Source organism: Labrus mixtus, chromosome 9 (genome assembly GCF_963584025.1).
Source record: "Labrus mixtus chromosome 9, fLabMix1.1, whole genome shotgun sequence".
Taxonomy (NCBI): Eukaryota; Metazoa; Chordata; class Actinopteri; order Labriformes; family Labridae; genus Labrus; species Labrus mixtus.
Window position 1 is genome coordinate 20,077,171 of NC_083620.1, and position 26,585 is coordinate 20,103,755.

At 42.2% G+C, this 26,585-nt stretch overlaps 1 protein-coding gene across 1 annotated transcript; it reads right to left on the reverse strand.

The window, feature by feature from the left end:
- Window positions 1-131: 131 nt before the first annotated feature.
- On the reverse strand, window positions 132-26,585 carry LOC132980580 (rho guanine nucleotide exchange factor 26-like). The gene is made up of 15 exons (XM_061046781.1): window positions 26,390-26,585; window positions 24,407-25,955; window positions 23,545-23,596; window positions 23,287-23,429; window positions 21,263-21,319; window positions 20,571-20,731; window positions 17,595-17,747; window positions 17,289-17,418; window positions 16,697-16,771; window positions 16,429-16,518; window positions 15,183-15,337; window positions 9,548-9,757; window positions 2,605-2,675; window positions 2,240-2,344; window positions 132-1,879 (listed from the first exon to the last, which is right to left on the reverse strand). Exons 2-15 carry the CDS (start codon window positions 25,871-25,873, stop codon window positions 1,737-1,739), a joined length of 3,012 nt encoding a protein of 1,003 aa, XP_060902764.1. The 5' UTR covers window positions 25,874-25,955; window positions 26,390-26,585; the 3' UTR covers window positions 132-1,736.

A 26,585-nucleotide genomic window follows, 5' to 3' on the forward strand; every position in this document is an offset into this window, starting at 1 on the left:
TTCATCTAAGATGACATTTATAAAGTGACTAGCTGGAGGAATAAAGTAGAGTGCTCCTCTTTGGTCTATCTAGCAGTCGAGCCTCTGCAGGGAAAAGAGATGTATTGATTTTGAAGTATACACGACAGACCTCGAGCGATAAAGCTTTTTTATTAATGGTGGCAGATTCAAATATATAAGGTTGACAAAGCAAGTTTCTCGATATAAATCTGTCTTTTGGAAAACATACATTTTACAATTCAGGCTTGTTTTACATATTTACATGTGCACGGAGGAATCACAATAGTTACAGAAAGTGATTGAAATCCAGGTCAGTTCATGCTCCGAGCTAATTTTTCCCTGAGTGCAAAGTGCTGAACTTTGTCTGGTGTCCTTCCTGCTGGCTGCTCTGCCGGCTTACTGTCACACCTCGCTTCATGTCGCTCAAAAGTTGCCGTTGTGACACTTTGGGCAGGTGCCAGAGCAGCGTTGGCTTAATAGATGGCCGTTATGGCCACACTGACCAAGCCATTTTTTTTTTTCTTTCCTGAGGCTGGGCTGAAAAGATCAGCCACCCTGGACAGCTGGGCAGCTCATCTCTTCCAGACCCACTGTGGGCTCACACCAAAATTCATTTCAGCTTTCCTCTTGAACTTCACAGATATAAATCCTAAGGGAGATATTCAGAAATACACCCTTGGCTGACATCAAGTGTGTGCAATATTTCAAGCTGTCCAAATCATTGAGTGGATGGAGAGAAAAATGGCGTTTGTGGCGGAACCCGGAGAGTTTGATTCATGATGTTGACATTAACTGGTGACAAACAGCCAGGTAAGAAAACAGATACTTAGCCCACAGATGACATACGATAACTCCCAGCTGGCTTTATATCATCCAAATAATTATGACTTAAACTATTTACAATAAGTGCCATGGGCTTCAGATTCATTTCCTTTTTCCAGCTTAACAAAACCAGATCATGTTGTCTTTTAATTATCACTCTGATACTTTCATCGCTAACAGATGCTACAAAAACACTGATATAAGTTTCTACATGAACCCAAACGCTGTGCAGAATCGGCTGCCAAACCCCACGCTGCAGCCTTATTATCACTTTCACAATCAACATCTTCATAGTGTCATTGTTACTGGCAAAGCTCCCGTTCACATGACCCGAGTCTCATTAACACAGCACACATCAGGCTGCCGTCATTTTCACACTCTTCGGTCTACTTTACCTCCTATGGTGGGGGGGGGGGGAGGGTTGTAGTTGCAGTTATTTCATTGCACATTACTTTCATCAAAAGAAATAATATGTTTGAAAAGATAACAAAAACTTTACACATTCCACACTGGTGCTTCTTATGCAGCAGGGATCTGAAGGCAGTGACTCCGGCTGTGGGTGTGAAGTTTTCTAACCAACAAGGGAAATTAATGAATGTGATAGATCCCACCATGGAGCCAGTCCACCCACACAGAGACCGACCAGTAATTAAGAAAGTCTCTCTTCTTCCCCTGTGTTTTCTCTGAACAGTGTTCGCTTTGACAAACTCAGACAGTGGAAGCTGATCTGAGGTCCAGAAAGCAGCCGTACTGGTCTCTGTTAGATCCCTTTGGGCAGGTCACTGATGCTGTTGCTGAATGTATTTCGTCTGGGTTGGCTGCTTTAAAAAAAAAAAAAAAAAAAAAAGGTCACTTGTGTGTCAAAGATTCTCAGAAGAGCCCCTCTGTGGTCTAAGCACCCTCTCTCAGCCGGTTCACACATTAGTCTCCAGCCCCTGCAGGCGGTCCATCCTCTGCATGTTGCGCTCGATGGTGGCCTGGCATGTGATCGCCTCGGCACACTCGGCGAGGAACCACCCTCTCTCTCCGTCGCGCAGTCGCTCGCCTTCGTACCAGCCTGAGACGGAGAAATCATAATGATACATCAATTCGAAGCCACCTTATGCATCTGCTTGTGTTATTTTGTTCTCTTCTTTTGATGCTCTATGCCGTCTGTTCTTTAACATGAAAGTCGGTTGCCATGGTCACCATAAAAAAGGGAAATGACCTTTAGCTTCTTTGTGTTTTGTGCATTTAAAATACACATCTTCAAACAGGTTTGAAGCACCATTATGTTAGACACATAAAAGAGGAGAGTATATATTTATATATATAAAGGATGCAGTAAATACAGGAGAGGAATACTAAGCGAGGTGACTGAGTAGGAAGAGTTAGAGGACGAAGTAAGGATAAAAAAGACATTTAAGAGCTGACGTACCGTCTTCTACAGTCTGCGACACCAAAACCACATCAGCAACCTGCAGGGACAACTCGTCCGGCTGCTTGGCTGTGTAAGTTCTGATCACCTCCACCTGCATGGCATCTAAAACAAAACACACGAGTCGAATTATATTTTCAGCCTTAAACAGGGAAACCTTGTTGAGCATAGAAATATATTCTTGGCCAAGACAGACATCAGCGCAAACAAAGTATCCAACAATGATACAGTTACACACAGCTTTTCTGAATTAAAAAAGCCAATTGCTTCTAAATTAATCAAAGAAAAAAAACAGTTTCATTTAATGCCCACAAGGTGGTGCAACAAGCTTAAAAAAAGGGAGGTGAGCATGTGTGGGAACTTACTTTTTCTGTCCTGACTCTTCTCCTTGTTGACATTCTGACCCAGAGCGCTGATCCATCGAGCACGCTCATTCCTGAAAGCACACAAAAAGATAGAACAGTTATTCAACTGTTTAAGTGCTAAAATACATCTGAACAACATGGAACGTTTTTTATGAAGTTTAAAACTCCGATAACTCAATACTGCTTGGGGTTTTGCTGACTTTTTGATCAGAGATGGTTTTTTTGCTGCAGATCTGGCAAGTGCTCCGACAAAGCTTTGCTTCAAATCACGCCTACGTTCTAAAACCAAGAAACTTTAAATCTAAGCCGGCCTCCATGCACACAAGATAACAGGCTATTGAGGTTACAATAAGGATAATTGTGTCGCCCAGCAGGTTTTGCCTTTCCTCCCTCCTCTCTTCTTGCTGTCAACAGGAGAACACAGGTGTGTTTTCAGCGGAAGAGAAGTGAGGAGAACAAACACAAAGGCTGATTCTCCAGAGAGCACAGACCTCGTTTTGCTTTCTTTTTCTCTCTTGTGTGTGTGTTTCATGGCAGGGGGGGAAGAAAAAAAACAGCAGGTGGAGTCGCACAGGTCAGATTCCAAGAAACTCCATCTCTCATTTCACCTGTTCTCATCAGCTACTGAGGGGGGTTAGTGAGGATTTGGAATGAGTTAGGGACAGAGGGGGTTCAGGAAATGAAGCAGAAAGGGGCTTTTGAGGCCCCTATGTGACTCAGCATCATGCAGATGGGTACAACATGCACAGACTACCGGACTGAGAGCAGCATTTGTGTGTGGACCTCAAAAGGGCTAGTCCCATGAGTCAGACCTCGTTTTTTTGTTCCCATTGCACACATTTTGAACCTTTTCAGGACACACAGGCTGTTAAAAAAAAAGTGGGTCACGTCGTCCCTAAACAACTGATTGGACCGTGTGACTTCACCATAAAGTATTCCTTAAAATAAAATCATTAACTCAAGTTCACCCATGAGGCAATATAATGAGTGGTGAAGTGTGGCCTTTGGATTTTAATGATAGATTTATAGTCCCAATAAAAAAAACTTCATCAGACCAATCAGCTCTCTCTGTGACTAAGAACGTCCACAGTAGAAAGATCCCCACCTATTTTGTGTAAAACTAGCCAAAAGCATTGCAATGTACAATACTTATAATATCCCTATGGCTTTTTTTTTGGGGGGGGGGGGGGGGGGGGGGGGGGCTTTTATAACTTTATTTGATAGGAAAATTGATAGAGTAAGAAATTGGGGAGAGTGGGGAATTAAATGCGAGTCCAAGCATTTCAAATCCAAACCTGGGTCGCCCACTTGGAGGACTACAGCCTCCGTGCATGGGCAGCGATCTGACGGCTAGGCCATCGTCCCCATGGCTTTGTTTTTACACACTATGAGGGTTTGCTAGTCATTGTGGAAAGTAATCACTCACTAGTTTAGTTTTTTCACTGTTTTTTTGTCTAAACATTTTTTTAAGTGGTTAAGAAGACTAAAATGAACATTGATGCATCCATAATGTCCACGAAGCCCGTCAGCAGGAAAACATATTATTCCTCTATAGTTATTTGCATGTTAATGCTGCCACCCGGGTAGGTGTAAGATGACGCGAGTTACAGCACGTCTTTGTTTACTTTTACCGGAGTGAAGATTTACAGTGAGTAATACGATTTACAGTCAGAGAAAGCAGGATGAGTCACCACATACACATGAACAGGACGTGATCAGTATAAAGATTATAAGTTCCACAGTGGGCACCAAAATCAACCAACTCACTAGTCTCTTGATTTAAAAGAATACACTGTGATGTATCTTGATGTGTTGTAGATATTGTGATGTATCATTATGTGATCGTCTGGCAATATATTAACCGTTGAAGAATCGTTGTAACGGGATATCAGTATCGCATGGTTTCCTGAGTTGCACTGCGATTCCCACCTTCATTATTTCATTGACAATCTTAAAAGGTAATACACTTAAAACCGTCCTCTATAAACAGCCTGGTCCTTTATCTCTACTGAATGTGGGAGTTCCCCTCAACTTCCGAGCTCCACTGTGGGAAAGGCAGTTGTTAGTCGCCGCTTTTGACAGCTGGACACACACATGCTGTCAGTCAGATACATGTGCACATACACAACACGCCCTCATGACAGGTCGCCTTCTCATGCTTTAACAGCTGAGACACCTTATTGGAACTCAGAACCTACACACATTCAATAAATCCAGCACAGGCGCAAACAGGCTGCCCCACATGTTTGACAGGCACTTAATGGTTATCTAAGGAATGTGAGGGACATTCCTAAAGAAGTTCAGGTGCCTTTAGACTGTGAGGGTATGTATGTGTACGTTTATGTGAATACGTCATTATGCACAAACAGCAGCAGGTGCTTGCCCTCTTCGCCTCATAATGACTGCAGGCCTGTGCAGGATCAGTGGTTTTCGTGGTAGTAAAGCTCCCTCTGCCTCCAACCATTCATCCCTGATGTGAAAGAGAATGTCAAGAATCATAAATCTGTTGTCAGAGGTTCTGGTTTCACATCTGAAGAGAAGAAAAGGCCTCGCTGCTGCTCTGCAAAACCTCTTTCACACAAGCAGATAAAGAGCGACGACAGCCTCTTTCTAACTTTCCTTCCACTGCCAACTTCAAATCATTGCCAGACCGATGGTTTTCATCTCGTTTCAGATGGATTTCTCCCTCACCTCTGAGACCCTTTTTGTTGAATCCTATCACTTTGTTTACTCTCAACCAAGTCCACCCTCTTTTTTCCTACTAAACCACAGGTCAGAGATGAATCTAGGGCACAGTGAACGACATGTCAACCAGCCAGAGAAACTCCCAGGCAGAGGGAACAATTCCCATCAGCAAGAGATCATATAAACCAAAGCAGACATATTGGAAAAAAAATTCTCACTTACATAAAACCAAAGCAGACTGAGTAAAAAGAATAATAAAAAACAATGCCAAAGTGTGCACCAGAAGTACAGACAGCCTTCTCGAGTTAGTGCTGTTATGTAACCGGTACTGTTTGGTGTTCTGCATATCTGACTAACAGAAGTGTTTTGCTGCAGACCTCTGTAGCTCCTCTGTTCCACTAGTAGAGAAGCACTATTATCCGACTCTGGACAGGACATCGGGGTCATGGGGAAGCAGCACTGGCATGTACACACACTAAACAAAAAAGCATACAGAGAAAAAAAAGGAAGAGGACACAGACAGAAAAGAAGCAAAGGCTGCCAGAGAGACTGTCTGACAAAGACACACAGATGTCCTTGTGCCATCTCTGATTCCAGCCGTGTGGCTGAATTCCTGATGGGTTATGTCACTGCTGTTGTCAAGGATTCATCTACTGTACGCAGCTTTTTCAGACCTTACACACTGATGGAAAAGGAGGGGCTTAAATGATTTAGCAGGTAGAGAAATGGAACTGAAAGCAGAAACACCCACACTCACCAAACCAAGAAACGGACAATTTCTACAGTTCAATTTAAACAGAAATTCAAAAACACAGACCCGCCTCTGGTCAGAATGTGTGGAATTTCACATTGGAGCCCGACTTGAGTTGCACTTACATACAGCAGCGGAGTGAAGAGTATAGGTAGGGATTTGAAACACAGAAGCTTGTCAGTAAATGAAACTATTTTGTATGCATCTATCTGCTCTCACAATCATTAATCAAGAAATCAAGTCGAGAAAGCTCATCTTTTCGACATTGTCATGTAAATTAGTGGACATTTCATTTTAGATCAACCCTTTTCTAAAGCTCTCTGCTCTGATGGAACATACGATCAATAAGCCCACGAGGTAAAGTAACAACAAATTCAAACATTTTAGTAATCAGTAAATAATCATTTAATTATCGGCCCCAAACTTTTCCATAAAAATTAAACATGAACGATGCATTGATGTACTTTGTCATGAATTTAAAGTAAAAGATATATATGAATATATTCATCTGTAACTAAAATAATTGTTATTTGTTAACCCTGGTTTCTGGGAACACGTGCTAATTTTCTAACTTTTAAACAAATAATCAAAATCCTAATTAGTTTTCACAATGACTAGAAGAATATGCGATGTGCGATAAGATTGTTCAATCTTGTGATAATGAGGTGCTCTAAATGAAATGTAAAGAGTGTATAGAAACTAAAACTCATGTCAATTTGCTGTTTTTCCATGATTAACACAATATCTGTGTTTGCAACATGTCCCTCTGGAATCCAAAATAAATAACAGAAAATCTACCACAAATTAAACTTCAGGTAGCTGAGCTTCATCTGACTGCAACAAAAGGTACAGTATGTGAAAGCATAGCCATGATCCGAAGGGATCTATTCCTGAGGTTAAATGTATACATGCAGTGTGAATAAGCATTTCTTGTTTACATTCAATTATTTTTCATATTTATAGCGATAAATTCAGACCTTTACAATGCGCCTATTGCAAATGCTCATATGCTCCCCCCCTTGCTTCATTTAACTCTGATACAAGACCAAAATAGTCTGACTAATGTGACACCACTTCCAGGTGTCATGATGTGTTAGATCATTAAATTGGGATGAGCGGCCGGAGGAAGAGGAAGTTATTCCCTGGTCATCACAAACAAAGAGACGACACCGGCCGCTGTGGAAAAGATGAGACATGGAATGGTGAGGAAAAGTCTGGGGGGGATAACATGTGAGTGGGAGGGATAGTCGTGGGAAACAGCCCATTTAACAAAGGGCTGCTGCTAGGCAACAGCTTAAACAATGCCTAGCAACCACTGTCACAATGGAAGGCTGACAGAGTGCCCATTCAGAACTACAGTGAGAGGAGCGCTGCACCATACACAGTACACACACACACACACACACACAATTACAACTAAGCCATGGGCCCCCAGACCCCAGCCATAAAAGGGGGGGCCGTCTGGGGGCTTTCCACAACACACATGACACAGAGGGGCAGTTGTATGAGGAGACCCCCCTCATGTATACATGGGTAGTGAACAGGGCTGAGTGGGCAGCACACAAAAAAGTCAATTCAAAAAGATTACCAGTACCTCCTTCAGAGGACAATCACTGTCACACTTAATACTATTACTGCTGCTTCTTTGTGTGGTACTTTACTTACTAACAGCATGGGGGATAATGCCAGAATTACCCAATGCTACTGCACCAGAAAAGTAGCTTTCATTCCTGAAGTAATAAAGAAAACCCCTCAAAACTGAGCAGGCCACTTAAAAGGATCAGAGGATGGATACTAAATGTTATGAGATATTTCCCTAGAGTCATACAAATGTATATCTGCTGTCTAGAAGCAGGTTTCCTCTATGTTTTTCTTTCTTTCATAATAGATAGAATAGAATAATAGGGCAAGTGTGCCTCTTGATCTTATTCAGTGTAACAACGAATCAAATCCTTTGTGAGGGGTTAAAAAAGGACAAGACGCTCGGGTAAATGGAGTTTTTTTTTTTTTTTTTTTAAACTGACATGGAGCTGTAAGTTCATTTCACTTTGAAAAGCTTCATCATACTCTCTGATAGGACCGTGAAGATATTTTCTGTTACAGTCGCACCATGTCTTACCTGAAAAAAGACCATTTTTGGGAGGGTAATACTAATCAATCATGGTATTATATCAGTGAATTGAGTATAGCTTTCTCACTAATTCCACATTTTAGCTATAAGGTTAACATGTTTCATTCTCATTTCCTGAATCCATTCTGTTACCTTCACGGATAAAAAAAAGAAGTTAAAGCTGCATTTTTAGATCTATTGTAAGTCAACTTCACATTTACTCCTGAAGTCACAGAATAGGATTTGATACCTACGGAAGTTTTTTTTGCTGATGCTACAAAAAAAAGGCTTTGCGAGTGATTTCCAAGCAGTGTTTAGTACAGTTCACCAGAAACCACACCTTCTATAATGAGAATACAGAGGAAGGCTCTCGGGGTGCACAGGAATGAGGAGGAACAGGCCCTGTGCATAAGAAAACACTCCTTAACAAAGCCTTGAACCACAGCAAATAATTACAGTGAAATCTGAGCGCACTTGCATTTGTGTACGTGTGCTCACATGGACCGCAACTCCCGATCTTAACTAGAACAAATATACCACGTGTGAAGTGCGGTATATCACAGATCCTCTTTGTTTTTGCGGGGGTTATATAATCCACCAAAACAACCTCGATTATCTGTTTGCTGTACAAAGAGAGATAGGGTGGAGGGATGAATGGGGAGGGTGGTTTGAGTTTTAACAACACAGCTACAGGCACGAGTTTAAAGGAAATTCATGACTCTGCTTGTAGGTCAGATGTGTGAGTAATCCTTCATGTTGCATATGCCATAAATTTACAGTAACAAACAGTAGACTTTAAGCAGAGACAGTTGTAGTCCCCAGAATAGATGGCTGACTTGGAAGATGCTCAGTCAACAAAACAATCATCTTGCACAGCCGGTACGTGTTACAGTACGACTGCAGCAGCTGACTGAAAAAACGGACTCATCATTTTAATCTCCTCTGTCATATAAACAAAAAACAGTAAGGCTCAACATTGAATCTTGAGAGTAGATGAAAACTATCCATGTGAGGTATAATGGACCCGAAAAAGAGCCAAGAAGTAAGTGGGGAAGGGATTTTCTTACACTAAGTGAAAAAGCTCATTAAAGCGCAAAAAGGAAAGTTCAAAGTTTGGGGATCCAATTTCAGGAGAAAAGAAAGACCCATGGTATTATTTATTAAATAGTCAAGCATTTAGCTTAAAGAAAAAAAAAAGAAACATTAATCTTTCATTACTGGAAACCATTATATCCAACCTTGTGACTACCCTGACCTACTAAAACAAAACTGATGCAGAGTTACTGTTATGTCAGGAAAAGAAATGATTCACCTGTTCCATAACAGCAGTAAATCTGTAACTGAAACGCAAGTGAAACAACAACAGCGTAATATAAAGAAGGACAAAGGTTACTCACATCAATTCTGTCCCCAGGATCATGGACACCTCTTCACCCGAGTGGTTGCTTCGGAAAGACAGACGGAAAGGATGGCTGGCGCCCGCTTGCCGTGAGCTCAGCATGCTGGTGGTGCTTCTGACCGGTGACAGGTTGAGATCCGCAGGCTGGCAGGAGCCCACCCAGATCTGGTCCCTCAGGGCGTAGTCGATCACAGTGTAACTCTCGTCACTAAAGAAGGAAACAGAGACCTCTCATTAGATCTCACTGTAATCCGGAAAAATCTCGTTTAAGTATCCAGATACCTTTAAAGCAGGCTGTTACTTTAAAAGGGTTCACAGCTGCTTTTCTGCCTTAGTTCATCATTTTGATGTTTTTTTTTTACATTCGCTTTGCAATGTTTACTGCTACCTCAGCACTTTGCCACATGACATTCCCCACTCTCTCATCTTGGTTTCCTACTCTGTCCACTGTCCTTTCCCCAGTAAGGGAATAAAAGCCCCCTAAAAATGTTTTAGTAAAACAAAAAAACGGTTCAAATGCTGATATGCAGAGAAACGTCTCTAAAGAAGCGAATAGCTAATAAATCTTGAATTTAAAAAAGCCCAAAATGTAAAACTTAGGAAGAAAGTAACAAACAAGTCTTGTTGTAACAATAATGACGGAGTACAACATTACATTTGATGCTGATTATTTTGAACCACTAAATAATTCAAATACTCCCTCCAACAAATCAAATCGAAGTTCATTGTTTTCAGAAGAGATCTTGTTTCTAGGTACTTCAGCTTTTTTCCACCCCCGAGAGTCTTCGGGCTGCGTAGTTAATAAAACTCACCTGGAATAATAAATCAGCCGTCACATTATGTCTCAGATAATGTGCCAGTCAAAAGTCCACACATTCAGCTGTCTATAAGCTGCACTAAATCAGCTGCCCTCATGGTTTCCATAGTCCATGTATGCCTACATATCCCATGCGTACCTTTACCTGAGCATGACCCCATGTCTAGCAGAACACAGAGTTAGTTCATAACATCTGGAGCTGATTATGTAACATGGTACCCCAAATGTAGCGCTGAACCTGCAGAAAAATGATTTGAGTGTGTGTGTGTGTGTGTGTGTGTGTGTGTGTGTGTTTTCAGAGTGCTCTGAAGAACAGGAGCTGTAGTCCAGCCCACATGTGTTTTATCAACCCAAGACTGTAACAGCAGCCAAGCTGTGAAGCTACTGGACAGGAGCTAGCTTCTTGTAAGCCAGCATGTCCATTAGTTTTCAATTTCAACACACACACACACACACACACACACACACACACACACACACACACACACACACACACACACACACACACACACACACACACACAAAACACACACAGGCAGGGACAAAGGTACCAGTTTAACACACACAGCAGAGTCAGTGTATCTGTCCCCCTCTTTCATTTCCACACACAAACTCTGGACTCTGGGGTCACGACTTGTTGGAGAATCCACGATCACGGTTGGAAGGCTCTCAACAAGGTTCAACTGTTACCCATTGGCCCCTATTGTCCAGCAATCATTTAGGTTAAAAGCTGCTGCCAACAACCACTTGGACCTCTTGGAAGAGGAGAAAGAAAATACAGGGAGAGACAGATTCGATAAGGGTGTGGGGAGGAAATGGAGAAAAGACAGGATCCGACCAAAGCGGCTACAGCCAACGGTAACCACAAGCTGCTCTCAGCGCCGTGCTAACCACACTGACCAGAAGCTTTACAGAAAAGGTCAACATTTTTAGAAAACACGCTTTTATGCATTTTCATTCATGACAAGATTCAAACCACCATGTTTTCTTTTGTGAAATATATGAAGCTAAGGGGCCAGGAGCTAGCTAGCTTTAGCAAAATGACCGGAAACAAAGCGACAGCTTTAGTGTCTCAACTGTATCATTGGCAAACCAGAGAACATCATTTACAAACTTGATTTGTTGTATGGATTAAACAAACAAGTATTAATCATTACTTTATTATTTCTGTTGGGCAGATTTTGAAAAAAAAACAGCTGCTAAGCTTTATTTCAAGTCTTCTGCTAAAATCTTTGCTAACTGTTTGCTAACCCTACCTTCATACTGAACCATTAACAATGAACACACACACACAAGATATATTCTCATGTCTGGCAAAAAGTGAACATTTTCTAACTAACCTTTAGAACATTCCTCATTACTCTTAACTTCTTAATTTATATATTTAGCCCAGTAGGCCTACATAGCTGTCAAATCTAAATTTATCTCATTTCAACACCACAGGTCATTATAAAACAAATTCACTAAAGAATATCAGTCATAGCCTACATTTCTGACCACTACTCAACCAACTAAATGATACAATTAAGAGTAAAAGTAAAGAATGTTGCAGTATACAATGGTTTTTGATCAACTGGTTAGAGAATTTAATTTGCAAACACCTGAGTACTGTTTACCTGAAAACTTGTCAGACCCTCATTAAAGCCAAAAACCAAATGATCCTAAACAAAACATGAAATAATAAATCCATCAAAAATACAACTTTTCTTACACTGGTGAAAAAAAGAAAACCTCTCCTGACAGCCCTTCAGGTGAAATGTTTGTAATTCCATGAACTTGACACTGGGGAATAGGATGGGTGTGTCATGACATGTTTGTGGGTTAAGTTTTCCCATGTGTGGGGATGGGTGGGATTACTGCAAAAACTGAAACATGAATATGGTAAATGTTTGGCTTTCCTGTGTGTCAAAATGTGGTAGGAAGGTGTTAAAAACTGAAATGATAGGATAAAGACACCAATGCTAGAGTTTGGCCTTCTCACGAGCTTCTCACACAAGAAACATCAACACAGGCTCGCTGGAATGAAAATCACTCTGCCATTAGAGATAGCACAGGCATCTTCCTCACGTCATCACAACTGTGCCTGCTGCCATCTCCCAGAGTACAACCAGTTCTTCAACACATGAGCAGAAGCAACACAAAATCCCCAGAGAGATGTTGAGATAAGACTTCAAGTTGAACATGCAGATGTACACGCACACACACACAGCGGGAGAATAATGTTCTGGTAGAAAAGTAGGAGTGTTGAGACTATGGCATTGTCAAACTAAACAGAAAGAGAGGGAAAATACTTCAGCAGAAAGTGTGGGATAACAGACCTGCACCCACACAAGATAGGATGTACAAAAAAAAGAAAGAGAAAGGATTGAAAAGAGAAAACCAAGAGAACAGAGAGAAATGGAAACCTCAACCAACACACAATGTTTAGACGATGACCGGCATCACAAAGGAAAAAGGCGGGACATGAAGATGAGAAAGGAGCCAGCTGGTTTGAACTCAGTGTTATGTAAGTGTTCCTGCGAGCCAGAGTCCAATAGATCAACACTTTCCCGCTGCGTGACAAAATCCCTGTCTGATATAGAGATGGATTCAAGTGGTCACACTTCTATAGTCCTTCCATTTCAAAGTTTGAAAGCAGATCTGTTAAGCTAATGATACTGTTGTTGAATATGTATCGTGTTTAAAGCTCCTTTGAGGAACTTTCGGATTGTGTCTATTTTGGCTAACCGGTGTGAACAAAGTCATACGACTTATCTCTTTGCTGCTTTTTTTCCCCTGTCCATGTGAAAGTAATGTTTTTAGTTATAAATCTCATCCTGCTTTCTTTTTAAACGGTCAGACGTATCACTCACTGAAAATCTTTGATATGTAAAATGTAAATTCTCAATTCCCCCAGTTAACTTCATCATTCATTTTGTACTGTATATACCCCCTGTTTTTATTTTTATTTATCTTATCTATTCTGTTTAATGTGTATTTTTGAGCTTTCTTGTCTGTGCTGCTGTAACGCCCGAATTTCCCCTCTGGGGATCAATAAAGTATTATCCTATCCTAAATAAAAAGGTGTTTCAGCTAATAATCACTTGGTCTGACACCTACCCTCTGGCGGGGATTTCAGACATTTAAATGGTAAATGGACTTGAAACTTGTATAGCACTTAAACAGTTAATAGGTCTTATACTGGGTATGAACCAATAGAAATGTGAGAAATTCAAGAGAATTTAGATTGACACGCAGTTATAAAACTAGAAATTATTTTTATTATTTTAGAAATCCTACCGCCAACAAACACACAGGGGTTAATGCACACATTGCACTTTCTAACTTCTGACTATAATGAAATACAGGCCTAGAAAATAGGAAAAACATGCAGAGGTCCCAGGTATGTTTTCTCTCTGCTGTGCAAGATCAGTGGCTTTGACTTTTTCACCTTTTTTTTCGGGTGTCCATGGTATTCCTAGAAATGCAAGCTAATGATAAATGAGCCACAAACGGAAAAGGACTCCAGTACATCACTGCATTGCAAGAGAGTGCAGTGAACTACTTGCAAGTTAAACCCCCTCCTTCACTCCCCCACTCCATAGACAAAGACACACACAAACACATACACACACTCTGATAATAATGTCAAGTTTAAGAGCTATTAAAGCATTATGTCTAGGAGGGTTTGTGCCCTGGCTGTGCCTGGCTATCCTCTGTGTAGCCCTGGTGTGTTTTTGTTTTGGTTACTGCAAATGGAGTGCAGTAGAGTAGCGTGCCACAGCAGGGCTCCAGCACTCCCCGCAGAACGAACCAATATTATAACAGCTTCTCCCATTCAAACTCACACACACACACAAATCCACACTCTGATTCCAGAGCACTGCCTTTTCCCAAATCCTTCTTCAAAACACAAACCTGACACCACACACTGCTGGAGTCTCCCGTCCGGGATCAGATTCCCAGAAAAATTTCATGAGGAATGTTTGTTTCTTTCTTTTTTTTTTCTTTTTTCTTTCCGATTTCTTAGGAATTCTTCTGTCTGAGAGTGGCGGTAAAATCGGAACCAGACAGAGAGGGAGAAGCCCAGGAAGGAATTTTTTCGTTTTTTGGCAAAAATAAACACTATTGTACGCGCACACCCTAACTACACACGCAAATGAAAACCACATCATTTCGAGGAAGTCTCCTTTATGGCTTACTTACTGCCGGTGTCCTAAACTAGAGGAAACAGATGAGAGGAAAGCAAAGACAGGCTAAAAGGCTGACAATGAGCAGGTCTACCAGCTTTGGATGATTCATGGCACCGTGACATGTTGAAACCACTACAAGCTTCAGGAAAACAAGGTGTTTACTTGATGCCAAGTACGAGCAGGTTCAGGTAACTACACCTGTTCAGCTGAATAAACACACATGTAAAGCAGGGGGCAGCATAGAAGATCAGTGTAATTATACTGTTAGCTTTCAAATCTTCCTCAACCTTGCTAAAAATGGCTTAATATTATGCTCTTTTGTCTTTCCTGCATGTCAAATGTTTCACTTTCCATTCTGTATAGATAATTGCTCTCCCTCCAACAAGGCTATTTTTTTCCAGCACAAGTTAAAACAAGAATATTGAGAATCTGATATAACACAACCTGCACCCAGGATCTTGACCATGTTCAGTTCATACACTCCCACACTGTGAAGAACAAGGGCTTTTGGTTACACTTTCCCCCACAACATGTCAGAACAGGTGTGCCATGAGCAAAGCCTGCACACCGAAGGGACTCTCAAAACACCTAACTCAAACATGGCAGGTTGCCTGCATGGTCCGAAGAGTGCTCCACAAACTCACCTCTTCTTCCTGGTGACGATGAGGACGTCATTGAAGAGGAAGAAATAGACCTGCTGTCGGGACGTGCGCTTTAGGAAGATGCCATTGTCCTCCACAAACGCCCTCAGCTCTCCTCTTTTCACCATCCACCTGGAGGACGAGACCAGTGGGAAAGGCTGGAGGAAGAGAAGAAAGAGAATGTAAGGAACAGGAAAAAGGATCGTGTTTGAAAATGTATGCAGGGTTGATGCTGTCGAGGAATGCTTAAGCAAAACGTGTGCATGTGTGAACAGCTGGCTATGCAGACTGAGAATATGTTCCCAAGACATCTGTGAATCCCAAATGTGCCAACAGCTATTTCCCACACGACTTAGACACACAAGATCCTGCCAAGCCTTGTGTTCATTATGTGTATAGATAATCGGCCAGCGAAAGACGTTATGTGTCCTCTTCCTCATATTACTCAGTCAGCCTGTGCGTACATGTTAGTGCACAACTACAGTAGCTATTAGCTTAAACTAGCAGAAGGAATGGAAACAGTAACATAAGTTCTTGACCCTAGCATGGGAGAAGCTTGGCAAGCTTGTCTTTGATTTTTTGGACCCCAGGTCAAGAAACAGGACATGCCCTGACCAAATGCAAACCTTTTTTTAAATTTCAAATTAAAGGAAGGAGCTAAAATGTCGTACTGAACCTTAGCAGCATTAAACAAACAAAATGTCTTTTTACACTGAGTTAACCCAACCAGAAAGCATAGTGTGTATCATTTGATGTTTCTCCTTCCTCATAAATCATTACAAATCCGTTTAAAAAAAATATATTTAACCTGCTAGCTAGCAGTCTTCTTGTTCTTCTTCCTACCTTTTCTGGAACATTGCTGCTTAAGTTTTCATATTATTGTGTCCTGTTGATGTGTGTAAAAATATTAAGTCATTGGCACTCATGTAGGCTACTTAGCCATACATTTTTGGCCAGCAGACTTTGTGAGTTGGCATTTGGTTTCCCACTGTTTCCGGTCTTGACACTAAGCTAAGCTAACTGGTAGTGAGTGACCGTAGCTTCATAATTATAGAAACAACAAATGTAAGTGTGCTATCAATTATCCACTAAGCTAACTCTTAGCAAAAGAGCACATTGTGTTTTTCCTAAATTTTACACTGTTGCTTTAATGCTTCTTCATGTCAGATAAGCAGAATTATTTTGTTCTTCAAAACAAATGCTATCCAGGATATGTCACAATTCACCATATTCAATGCTGTGTACAAACCTTGATCTTGAACTCCAGCTGAGAGTTAATGGTATACATCATTTCTGTTCTCTCCATGGTGCGAGCTCCTTCATTACACTTTCTCACCACCTGATTAAAAAACAATAAACACAGGAATAGTGTTCATTAGCATGTAGAGAATCTTCCTGCTTTTCAATATAAATTCATGTATCATAAAAATCTGAAAGTTAACAATTATGTAATACAAAAATGTAAAATTCAGAATGAGCGCACAACATTTCTGGTTGAACCCTTAAAGGTTACGCACCTTGCTGACTGCTTGTAAAGCCTTCTTACATTCCTCATACTGTGTTGAGTCTTTAGGTGTCTTTTGACAGATTGTCTGAAACACATGGAAAAAGAAACAAAACATTGAAATGTACAAAAACAACTTAATGCAAAATAACCTCACAGCTATTCAAAGGCCCTAATAAAATATTGATGCCAGAGGAAGCTGTGGGAAGGGAAAGAATTGAAACCAAACTTTCTCAGGATCTAAAAGAGCCTGAGTGTATGAGCATAAAACCCAGAGTCCCTTGGGAGACACTGACGGAAGACGAGAAAGGGGGGAGGGGGGTGAAAGTAGCGCAAGAGAGAGGAGAAAGAGAGGGAGGCACAGTAGGGATATCATAATGTGACGCCAAAGGAAGCATGAAACTGAGAGAAAAACATTAGGAGGGAAGTAAGAGGAGAAGTTAAATCCGTTGAAGGAATGATGTTAGGTCACACAAATATCTCTGAGGTTAGAAAATGTCTCATGGAGGATTAGTCAGGTCAGTATAGATAAACAAGCTGTTGCGTAAGAGCCAGAGTCTTGTAATTCCAAAGGCCATGCTACTGTATGTCTTCAATTCACTCACATCCATGAGCAGGGGCAGGCGGGTGATCCTCTGCATGGGCAGGATGAGGAAGGAGATCATTGGGAGGTTCCTGCAGTCCGGGTGGGCCTCTATCCTGGTCAGCACCTCCTTAAAAGCAGGATTCTTGGACCTTCAAGGAAAAACAGAGATGTTCAGAAAGAGGAGCAACTGTTTAAACACTGAGAGAAAGAGGGAAGGAGGAAGAGCAAACTCCCTGGTTCAAAGTGTAAGAACAATAATGTTGGATCAAATCCATGTACGATGTGATAAGGGAGTCTGTTTGTACATGTTTGCCCGGTCACTCACACAAGCCTCTGAAGCGTTCTCTGCTGGTACACTTCATTGGAGCAGTATGTGACGTAGGGATCAAAGTTGGACTGAGCATGCCTGCAAACGATGTCGCTGATGTCATCGATCACTATGTTCTGTTGGTGTTTTTCCTCCAGTTCCTTAAAAAACCTGAACACAGGATGAAGAATACGGGTTAGTGTGTCAGGGATTCATACCTTACATGGCAACAGCTTGAGTCAGAAGCATAAAAAAAATAAAAATTAAAAAAATCACGACTCATCTCACCCTGGGGAAAATATAGGATGCAAAGACAGATTCAGGAAGTCAAAGTCAGGAAGGAAGGAGGAACGGCCAACACCTTTCGTCTAAACCCCGCAACGAGATCACAAAAGGTACTCCCCTGCCTCTTAAAATAGATGTAGCCTACCATTAACCATAACACAGAGGCTTTTCCTCTTCCTGAGCACCAGCAGATGGCCAGTTTAACGGCACGCCACACAAACCGTTTCAAGAGAATAAGTGTTTCTGCATGCAAGATCCAAGGTGACAAACAGGACGCTGTCGCACAGACACAGGAGGCTGACCTTGACCAGTTGGACTGAGTTTGAGCTCATCTGCAAAAGCACCTCTAGATCCCTATCCCTACATACTCGAAACAAATAGGATGCTGTGTCTATCTATGGGAAACAATGCTTCTTGTGTGGCCTTGTGTCCATGCCTGACCCCTTACTTTTTTTACTCTACCCTTTCTAATAAGGGCACGAGCAAACAGCATCACAGAACCCACACGCATGTTGACCTGCCCTCTGGCCGATGTCATAGATCTGAATTCAGGGTTTCACAGTTCAAGGCTGCTCAAGTTCAGTTCTGCACTCCCTCCTGAGGCAAAACTCACTGACCCCAATAACAGCATGCTGCCATGAGGGGAGAAGTCATGGGAGGTTGAGTTCATCTCAAATAGAAAAACTAGGGAAATGCCCAGAGTGAGGGTGATTATTAAGATTAATAAATATAAACTGAAGCCTTCTATCCGTGACTACTAAACAATACTGTATGCCAAGGTGTTAGAGTATGTCGCAGGGATGTGTGTAATGTCCCGGGGCTGCAAGTGAAATGCAATTAGTAGTGGATTGAAAATACCTCAACACGTCCCCCATTATGTACAGACTAAACAGACTACAGACTAGGCTGCAGATGTGTAGATATTTTCTGCAGCTGTTTTCTGAAAGGCTAAAGTCAAAGCCGTGACTTTCTCTTCCAAGTTAAAAGAAAAACTTGTTCAACCTGTGTTTCAGGCCAATTTTAACGGAAGAGCTGCTGCTCAATTCGTCTGTCTGCCCTCCCTGAAGCTCTGCAGGTCTACATATTATAAGGTGAGGAAGGTAAAGTATGGCATCAATGTGTGTCTCATGTAGCCTATAGGAATGAGAAAAGGGAGAGGGATGGGCTGCAACACGTCCGAGTACTTGATGGTGTTGAGGCATTTACAGATATCACCATTTATGCAAAGTAGGTAAGAGGTGTGACTATATATGTCAATCCACATGTGCAGAAAATCTACAGAAATAAATGTATTTAAGAAGTCTTTTAAGTTACACATTTGTACAATTACAATCTTGAAATCCAACCCTCAAACCCTTGGTTACAACTAGTTGCAGAGTAGGTTCAGTGAAGCCGAGGCACGTGGAGGGAAAGTGTGAAAAGACTGTAAACCTTGAACTGACTGTGTAGTCTTTAGTCCATCACTGCAGTAAGAACTTCACAGAAAGACATGAGGTTTAGTTTTGAAATGGTTGTTAATATATTTAACTGCAATCTCATAAAGCACCAGCACATGTGAGCTACAGTAACAAAGAACACGAGTTCAGTAATGCATCTGTCAATCATCTGTATAAATAATGGAGCCCAGGGAAGTGAAGCTATTGCTGAGGCAGCACTGTTTTCTACAGTGACATCCTTCATGGCCTCTCATGCATGAGTGCTTCTATTAGATTATGGGATCTTTAGAAATACATGGTCACCCGGCCATGAATGTCATTAACAGTGCATACTCATAGACTGTAAATCGTGATAGAGGGGTAAACTCACAGTCATGGCAGCACATGTATGCTAACACATGTGCAATTACCAACAATAACAAAAAAGGACAAAACACCTTCTTAATCAGTAGAGGTGGGAAGAAAATGATTATTATCTTCTGAGATTTGAAATAGAGTCATAACTTCCAAAAATCGTTTTTATTTTTGAGTAATCAGTCACTCGCTGCTACGTGCTAAGGCTAGTTCTTCAACTCAGTAGCATGCCAAATGGAGCAGCAAGAAATTCAGCCAGTCTCACAGACGACCGTAGGAGATCTTGAAGTATGGACTAATTCAAAAATAGACTGAATCATGAATCCAGAATAAAAAATATATTCTCAATTGAATCGTGACCCCAAGAATCGAAATCGAATCGAATTGTGAGACACTCAAAGATTCCAAGCCCTATTAATCAGTCTGTTTTGAAGTTTTCTTGAACAGTTAAGATGGAATCGACAGTGACACAAAATCATCTTTTTATCTTTGCTGATTTCCTCATTTCACCTCTTTTTCTCTGCCCATCAGCATGCCACCTCCCATACAGTACACATAGATAACAGCTCAGTGCAGCCTACCCACAATCCCTCAACACTGAAAAGAAATCCTACTATAGGTACCACGTCACTCACAAGCAATGGTTCCACCATACAATAAACAGTATTTACAGACAAAGCCATGTCTAACAACTGTTAAGTGCCGCTGAATTAGTCAAAATATTCAGTTCATCAGCCAAGACCACAAACCACAACATTGCATAACGTAAAAGGGCAGCCCAAAAAACCAAGCCGCATGTAAATACCAACATTTATTATTTAACACTGAGCCTGTCAATCAGGGGGGAAAAAAAGACAATAATATTAAAATGACAATAAATCTACCAACAAAACAAAAGCTGCAACTGCCATGCACTTACTTTTTGCTAGCCTCACAGACGTCGGTGATGTTGGAGAAGAGGTGGTGGTGTTCAATCTTGGTCATGGCCTCACTTAACTCTGCAGAGTTCTTAAACATACGGATCAGGATCTCCAGGCTGTGGAGATAGGAGTGCTCTGAGGAAATCACCTCGAAAATGGCCTGGGGTGGAGTGAAAAGAAACTCAGAGAGTTAAAGGGGTAGGGCTGGGGTTGTTTTTATATATCATTATTACATTCATTTCATCAGATGCTGACTTTGCCTGCTTTAGCCCTGACTCACTTACTTGCTCCATGACAGAAGTCTCTGTCATGAACATTCTTGACATAGCTGTACTCTACCATAATGTTTGGAATGCTATTAAACAATACCACACACACACCTTAATACTTTCATTCGTGTGTCGATCACCGTCATGTTTCTACTCATCAGTCCTGTCATTCTCCATGTGATGTAAAATTAGGTCACTACTCATTGAAACGTCGTCTTTCCCCTCCCCTTTGAGGTAAATCTGCTTCAAGGTTATAATAGCCCATTGTGCTTGTTTCCAGTTGTGCTCCTTTAATGGCTTTTTTATTGGTCTAGAGTCCAGCCATACTCCCCCATTGTTTTACATCTTTTAACTTTTCATCCACCTCCGTCTGAATCATTACCCTTCTCAATCCATAAATCTGATTCAAATGTGAATCCTACCTCTTGTTTCTTGCGGTCCTCCTGGCCCATCCGTTCTGATAGGCCACTTTTTTTAACCTGGAGAAGAAAGACAATTTGTGAGAAGAAGATACGGAGGAGAATGATTTTTAAGTCATGAAAAGATTTCAGATAGTACGTCACTTGTTCCAGGGCAGAAACCCTATGTGTGTTCATGTGTGCGTTTCTGCACAATTGTTGTCTTCACACATAAATGAAAGAGCACTTTGCATACCTCAGTGAACAGACGGCTAATAAAGCTCTTGTGGAAAATAAAGATAATTCAGGAGTAAAGAGGCATGGGGAAAGTGAATACAGGAAATGTGCAGAAACTAAAACACTCTGGAGATTAAATGTCATTTGGCAGAAAGAGTACAACCTTAAGCTTGTACAGGTGTTGGTATTTGGCTGTTGTTGAGATTTGGCCTACTTGAACAAGATTGAAACCGAGCAGTCTTTTGGAAAGGGCTGGGTGCGGTGTGCTATTGAATTAATCAGCCTTCTTTTACAAAGAGGGTTGAATTTAAAAAAAACGTGCCCATGTCTTATGTTTCACCAAATGTAACTAATCTGACCCGGGGCACTTTCACTTTGTACGTCACCAGATCCCACATGCAGGATCAACACCTGAGAGCCTATCTTCTCTCACTTCAACTAGCTTCTCATCCTTTTCGTGGTAGAGAGACACAGGGAAGTGATACTGCTCCTGCAGGATGCTTCCTTCTCTGTAGTATCTACCCTGCAGCCTAAAACAAACACTGAAAACAAACAAACCTGCAGCAGAGCAAACATCACTTGTAGTTCCTTATATTTCTTTCACACATAAATCTGCTCCTTCCAGAAACCTTCAACAATCCATATCAGAAAAAAACCCTATACCAGGCCTGATTGTGCTTTTTATTGTGTTCCTATCGTGCCAATTGAACTTTACCCTGTTGGCAGTTTCACTGGGTGTTGCCAAACCTTCTGAGACTACAGGTGGTGATTCCTGAAAATGTTAAAATTAGGGCTGTAACCTTTCATCGACCCTAAATGGCAAAAGGTGCTACAGGGACATGAAGAGAAGGGAGGGGTTGAGAGAGAAAATACGTTTTAGATAGGCAAGGCTGAGGATGAGGACAGCTTGTGTATCTGATTCTTGGCTTCACTTGAACTAACACATCTTTAATTTCCTCTCACACAATTGTTATGCCAGTCCTTCCAACTAATTTGGAAAGCTTATGAAAAATCCCATGGCGTAACGTCGTGTTCTGCCTGGCCAAACAAATTCACAGCAACAGATCCACAGCTGTAAAGCAGCTGCGATGGAAGAGATTTAAGAGTCCAGATACGCTTGATAAGTGTCGCAGCTCACTTCACATCAGTGTGTTGCTGGGAAAACAAGAACAAAAACACACATTTTCTGAAGTTTTTCAACTGTTAATCAAATTTGCCATTTATTAGAGGCAGTGTGCTCATCATTCTCTACCCAGGAATTATCCTAATTGCGCCTTTTAATACCCTGGCTCTGTTTTTGCTCCCACACTTTCCCTCCTCAAGAAGTAAACAAACAGATGGGAATGCCTAAGAAGAAAACCAAATTAGCTCAATTCCTGTCCCTTGTATATCTCTATCCCTCCAATCCAACCCCTAAACTATATTATGTAATGCAGAGCCACCACTTTTCTCTGTAGGGGCAACATTTGAAGCATATTTGCACTCTGACGAGTGTGTAGAGTTTGCCAGCACACTGGCATCAGGCCCAGCAGTGCTTCCAAGACTTCCAGTGGGTCTGGCTGGCTGTCTGCCTCACTGCCCACCTGACTCCTGGAAGAAATGCTACTGTACTCCCTGGTAAACAGGGCTAGGGGCAGAGGGAGGCAGAAACAGTGGGAAGATGGGTATGGACTGTGGCCTAACTGGATATGACAGCATTCTTCACAGCACTAGCATTCCAAGACTCTACAGCCACAGCCTGCATGTATATGTATGTTTTTCTTTGGACTAAAGGTGTGAAGTGGTGAGAAAGATGTAAGAAGATGTCTGACCACGCTGAGCTGGCTCCAGGAGATGCGAATGGGTCTGTACTGCACAACAATGCCGTTATCAGGTTTGGGCTCTCTGGAATCAGCGTCCTCATCCGAGTCATTATGCAAGGCCTTCTCCTGGTAGTTCTGGTACAGCTCCTCCTCTGAAACACGCCGATTGTTTTGTAAGAGATATTTTCATTTTATACAAAAGGAGGATTTGATTTGTTTGAGAAGGGAAAGGGGCAAAAAGAACCAGAAGTGTGTGACGTTTCTCACCCTCGCTGTCAAACGTCGGCTGAGATGTCAAAACTTTCTTCTTATCTGGACTCTGGGAGAGAAACACGGCACAAATGTCACGGCTTCAACAAACTCTTGAGCTCCAAACAGGCATATACACACAAACTTTTAATGAATCAGGCCTGTGTCCCTCTGTCACCTGTCCATGACCTGTTCGTGCCCTCTCTGGTGACCCCCTTCACTGACCCCTGCCTAATTAAGGACCCATTGTGTGTATAAGTGTGTCTGTGTGGCCATGGTGTCACATTGCGTCATGTCTCCCCACAACCACATTAATTGTTTCCCTGTAAGGCTGCTGCTAAGTTTGTTCAACTATAATCAGCTTTTGTGGTCGTTTTAGAGTTTGGACTTTGCCCGACCCCAGTACCCGGAAATCTGTGTCAAAGCTGTCTTAAAGCACGATCAAATTCAAGCCCATCTGACGGATTATGATTAACCGAGTCATGTTATCTCAGTATGCTACAGCTAAGAAAAACTGTTAAATGGCAATGTTCAGAGATTACTGAGACAGCGTTAAACATGCGCTCTGAGATTTGCTTTGCAGATTAAACAAGTTATTTTCTATTGACTTTGCTTCTCTGAAATCTTCTAGTATAGAGTAAGTCATGTATGTTAATTCATACACTAAAATAGGAACAAAAAGTCAAGCCATGAATTAGACTTGGTCCGATATCAATATCGTTATCGCCCTATGATATAAATTGTATTAGTTATCAGGGAGTTTGCCAGTTAATATACCAACTTCCCATTTTTATTTAAGTACATTTTTATCTGTTTAAGTTAATGTGAAAACTTGCCCCTTGAACCTACAACCTAAATATGGACTAAGAGGTCTACCCACCTTGTTTTTTCCACTGCTGCTAGGTATATCAATCATAGGGCTAGCAGGCTTTAAAATCCTTGGGCTGGTAGCTTTTGGTGTCCCAGGGCTGGCCAATTTTGGTGTCCCGGGGCTCACAGGCTTGGCTGTCCCAGGACTAGTGAGGCTTGCAGTTCCAGGACTTATTGGGCTTACCGGTGAAGCTGGTTTAACCCCATCAAGACCTCCGAGAGCAGACTCCGTAAACTGAAGAGTCTTTGGATCTACCGTCGGAACCTCCATGTCTACTCCACTCACAACGGCTTTCCTGTAGGAAGTACTTCTCAGGCCTCTTCTTAGACTCCCTGAACCCTCACTTTCTCCATCTGTCCCCTCACCTCGGCCACCTCCTGTAGAAAAGTAGCTCCCTGTTTCCACCATGCTGAGGGCTTTCACAGCTCGTTTTGAATGATCCAAACCAAGAAGCCCTACCAAACCTTGGCCTTGCGACCCGGAGTTAGGCATCTTGTTCTGGCGCGTGTCTGACGCTAAACCCTTGGGTATGAGCTGCTGGGTGCCCATCTTCAGGGCCACAGGGCTGTGGGTACTGAGGACGATCGAGGGGCTCGGAGGGATAGTTGGAGAAAGTGAGGGAGAGGGTGAAGTGGAGGAGAGGGAGGAACTGGATGAAGCATGCCTTGTGTCCTGTGAGGATGAAGGCGTGGACGGGGACTGTCTGAGGAGTGCTTGCCCCCGGTCCGCTGGCGATGGAGAGCGTGGGGTTGGGGGGTCTGACGATGTGAGCGATAAGAGGGAGGGGATACTGGAAGTGGAGCTGTGGGAGGGTGTGGGGGTACGCCGTGCTGGAGGAGAGGGGCAGGATGCAGATGAAAGGGAAGCCAGCTCATGGTGGTTGTTGTTGTTTTGAGTGCATTGAGGAACAACAGGAGAGCAGCCATTCAGGGGAAGAACCTCGTGTGAACTGCTCCCAAATGCTATCCCATCTGTCTGTGTTTTCAAACTGAATGGACTCGATGAGCGTTTCTGGGTCTCCTGGAGACGCTTCTCAGGCCAAACTGTCACTTGATTACTGGGTTTCCCTCGGTCACAATCTCCATTACACACTCTATTGTCCAGTGAAACAGATCGGTTATCCTGAGACCTAAATTTGGACAGTGAGAACAATCCGTTGGAGAAATGCCCGATGCTGATGCTTCGAACGACTCTTGTTTTCTTAGAGGGTTTGTGCAGAACGTGCTTCAACACCGCCTTGTTCTTGTCGCAGCAGGGAGGTGCGACCACCAGTCTCTCAGCAGGTTGACTCAAGGTGAAGGAAGGCCTTTTGTCCTCCACTGGGAAGTCTGTCGTCGCGACCCCGTTTATGTGATAACTGAGGGGCCGCGGTTTGGGCTTGCTTGAGTTCTGGGCCGTTTTACAGTTGTCCGTACGGCGTCTCCACAATGGGGTGATGTTTTCATTGGACAGATCCACATCATTGCCGAAATCCATGGTCCAAAAGTGTCCGTGTCTTCTTCGCTGTATCTGTCCAGAACCACAGGCCACGGTGCAAACACTGCAACCCTGTAGAAAACTGATCTCACCCCGAAAGATAACCAAAAGAGAGAAAACCTCAGATCAGTACCAGAGCAGAGAGATCTGTGCAGTGTCCAAATCCTCATAGTTTACTCATTAACAGGGTTCAGAGCAGATAGACAGATGCCAAAATAGCTGATGATCCCTTTGTGTATGTTCACTGAGGTGGATGTCCCCATTGCTGGCACAAAGCTGAGGAGATATTGTTAGCTCCCAGCAAACACTGTTATGTCTCAAATGGAAAACAATGATCAGTGGCAACAGTTGAAAACCAACTTTTAATCTCGTCTGTCACTGAGAATAGCTGCGCCTCTGTTTGTGTGTGTATCCGTAAACACATCACTACATCAAACAGACTTCAAAATGTATACACCTGTGACTTTCTGGTTTCGTGTTGGTAAGTTTGTAGTCTCAAGTGTTATGTCTTCTTACCTTTAATCAGTCGACCTGCAGCAGAATTCGCTCATTGTACCTGCGCTATGGTAAAAAAAAACAATCCTTCTTCCGCCGGTCAACTTAAGTTAGGGGGCTTAGTCCAGCGTGGTATGGAAAGCCAAAATAAGTTACAAGCGAAAGTCGGAGCCGCAGAATGACATGTTGCAAAGCTGTTCGTCGAGTGAGTGTGTCT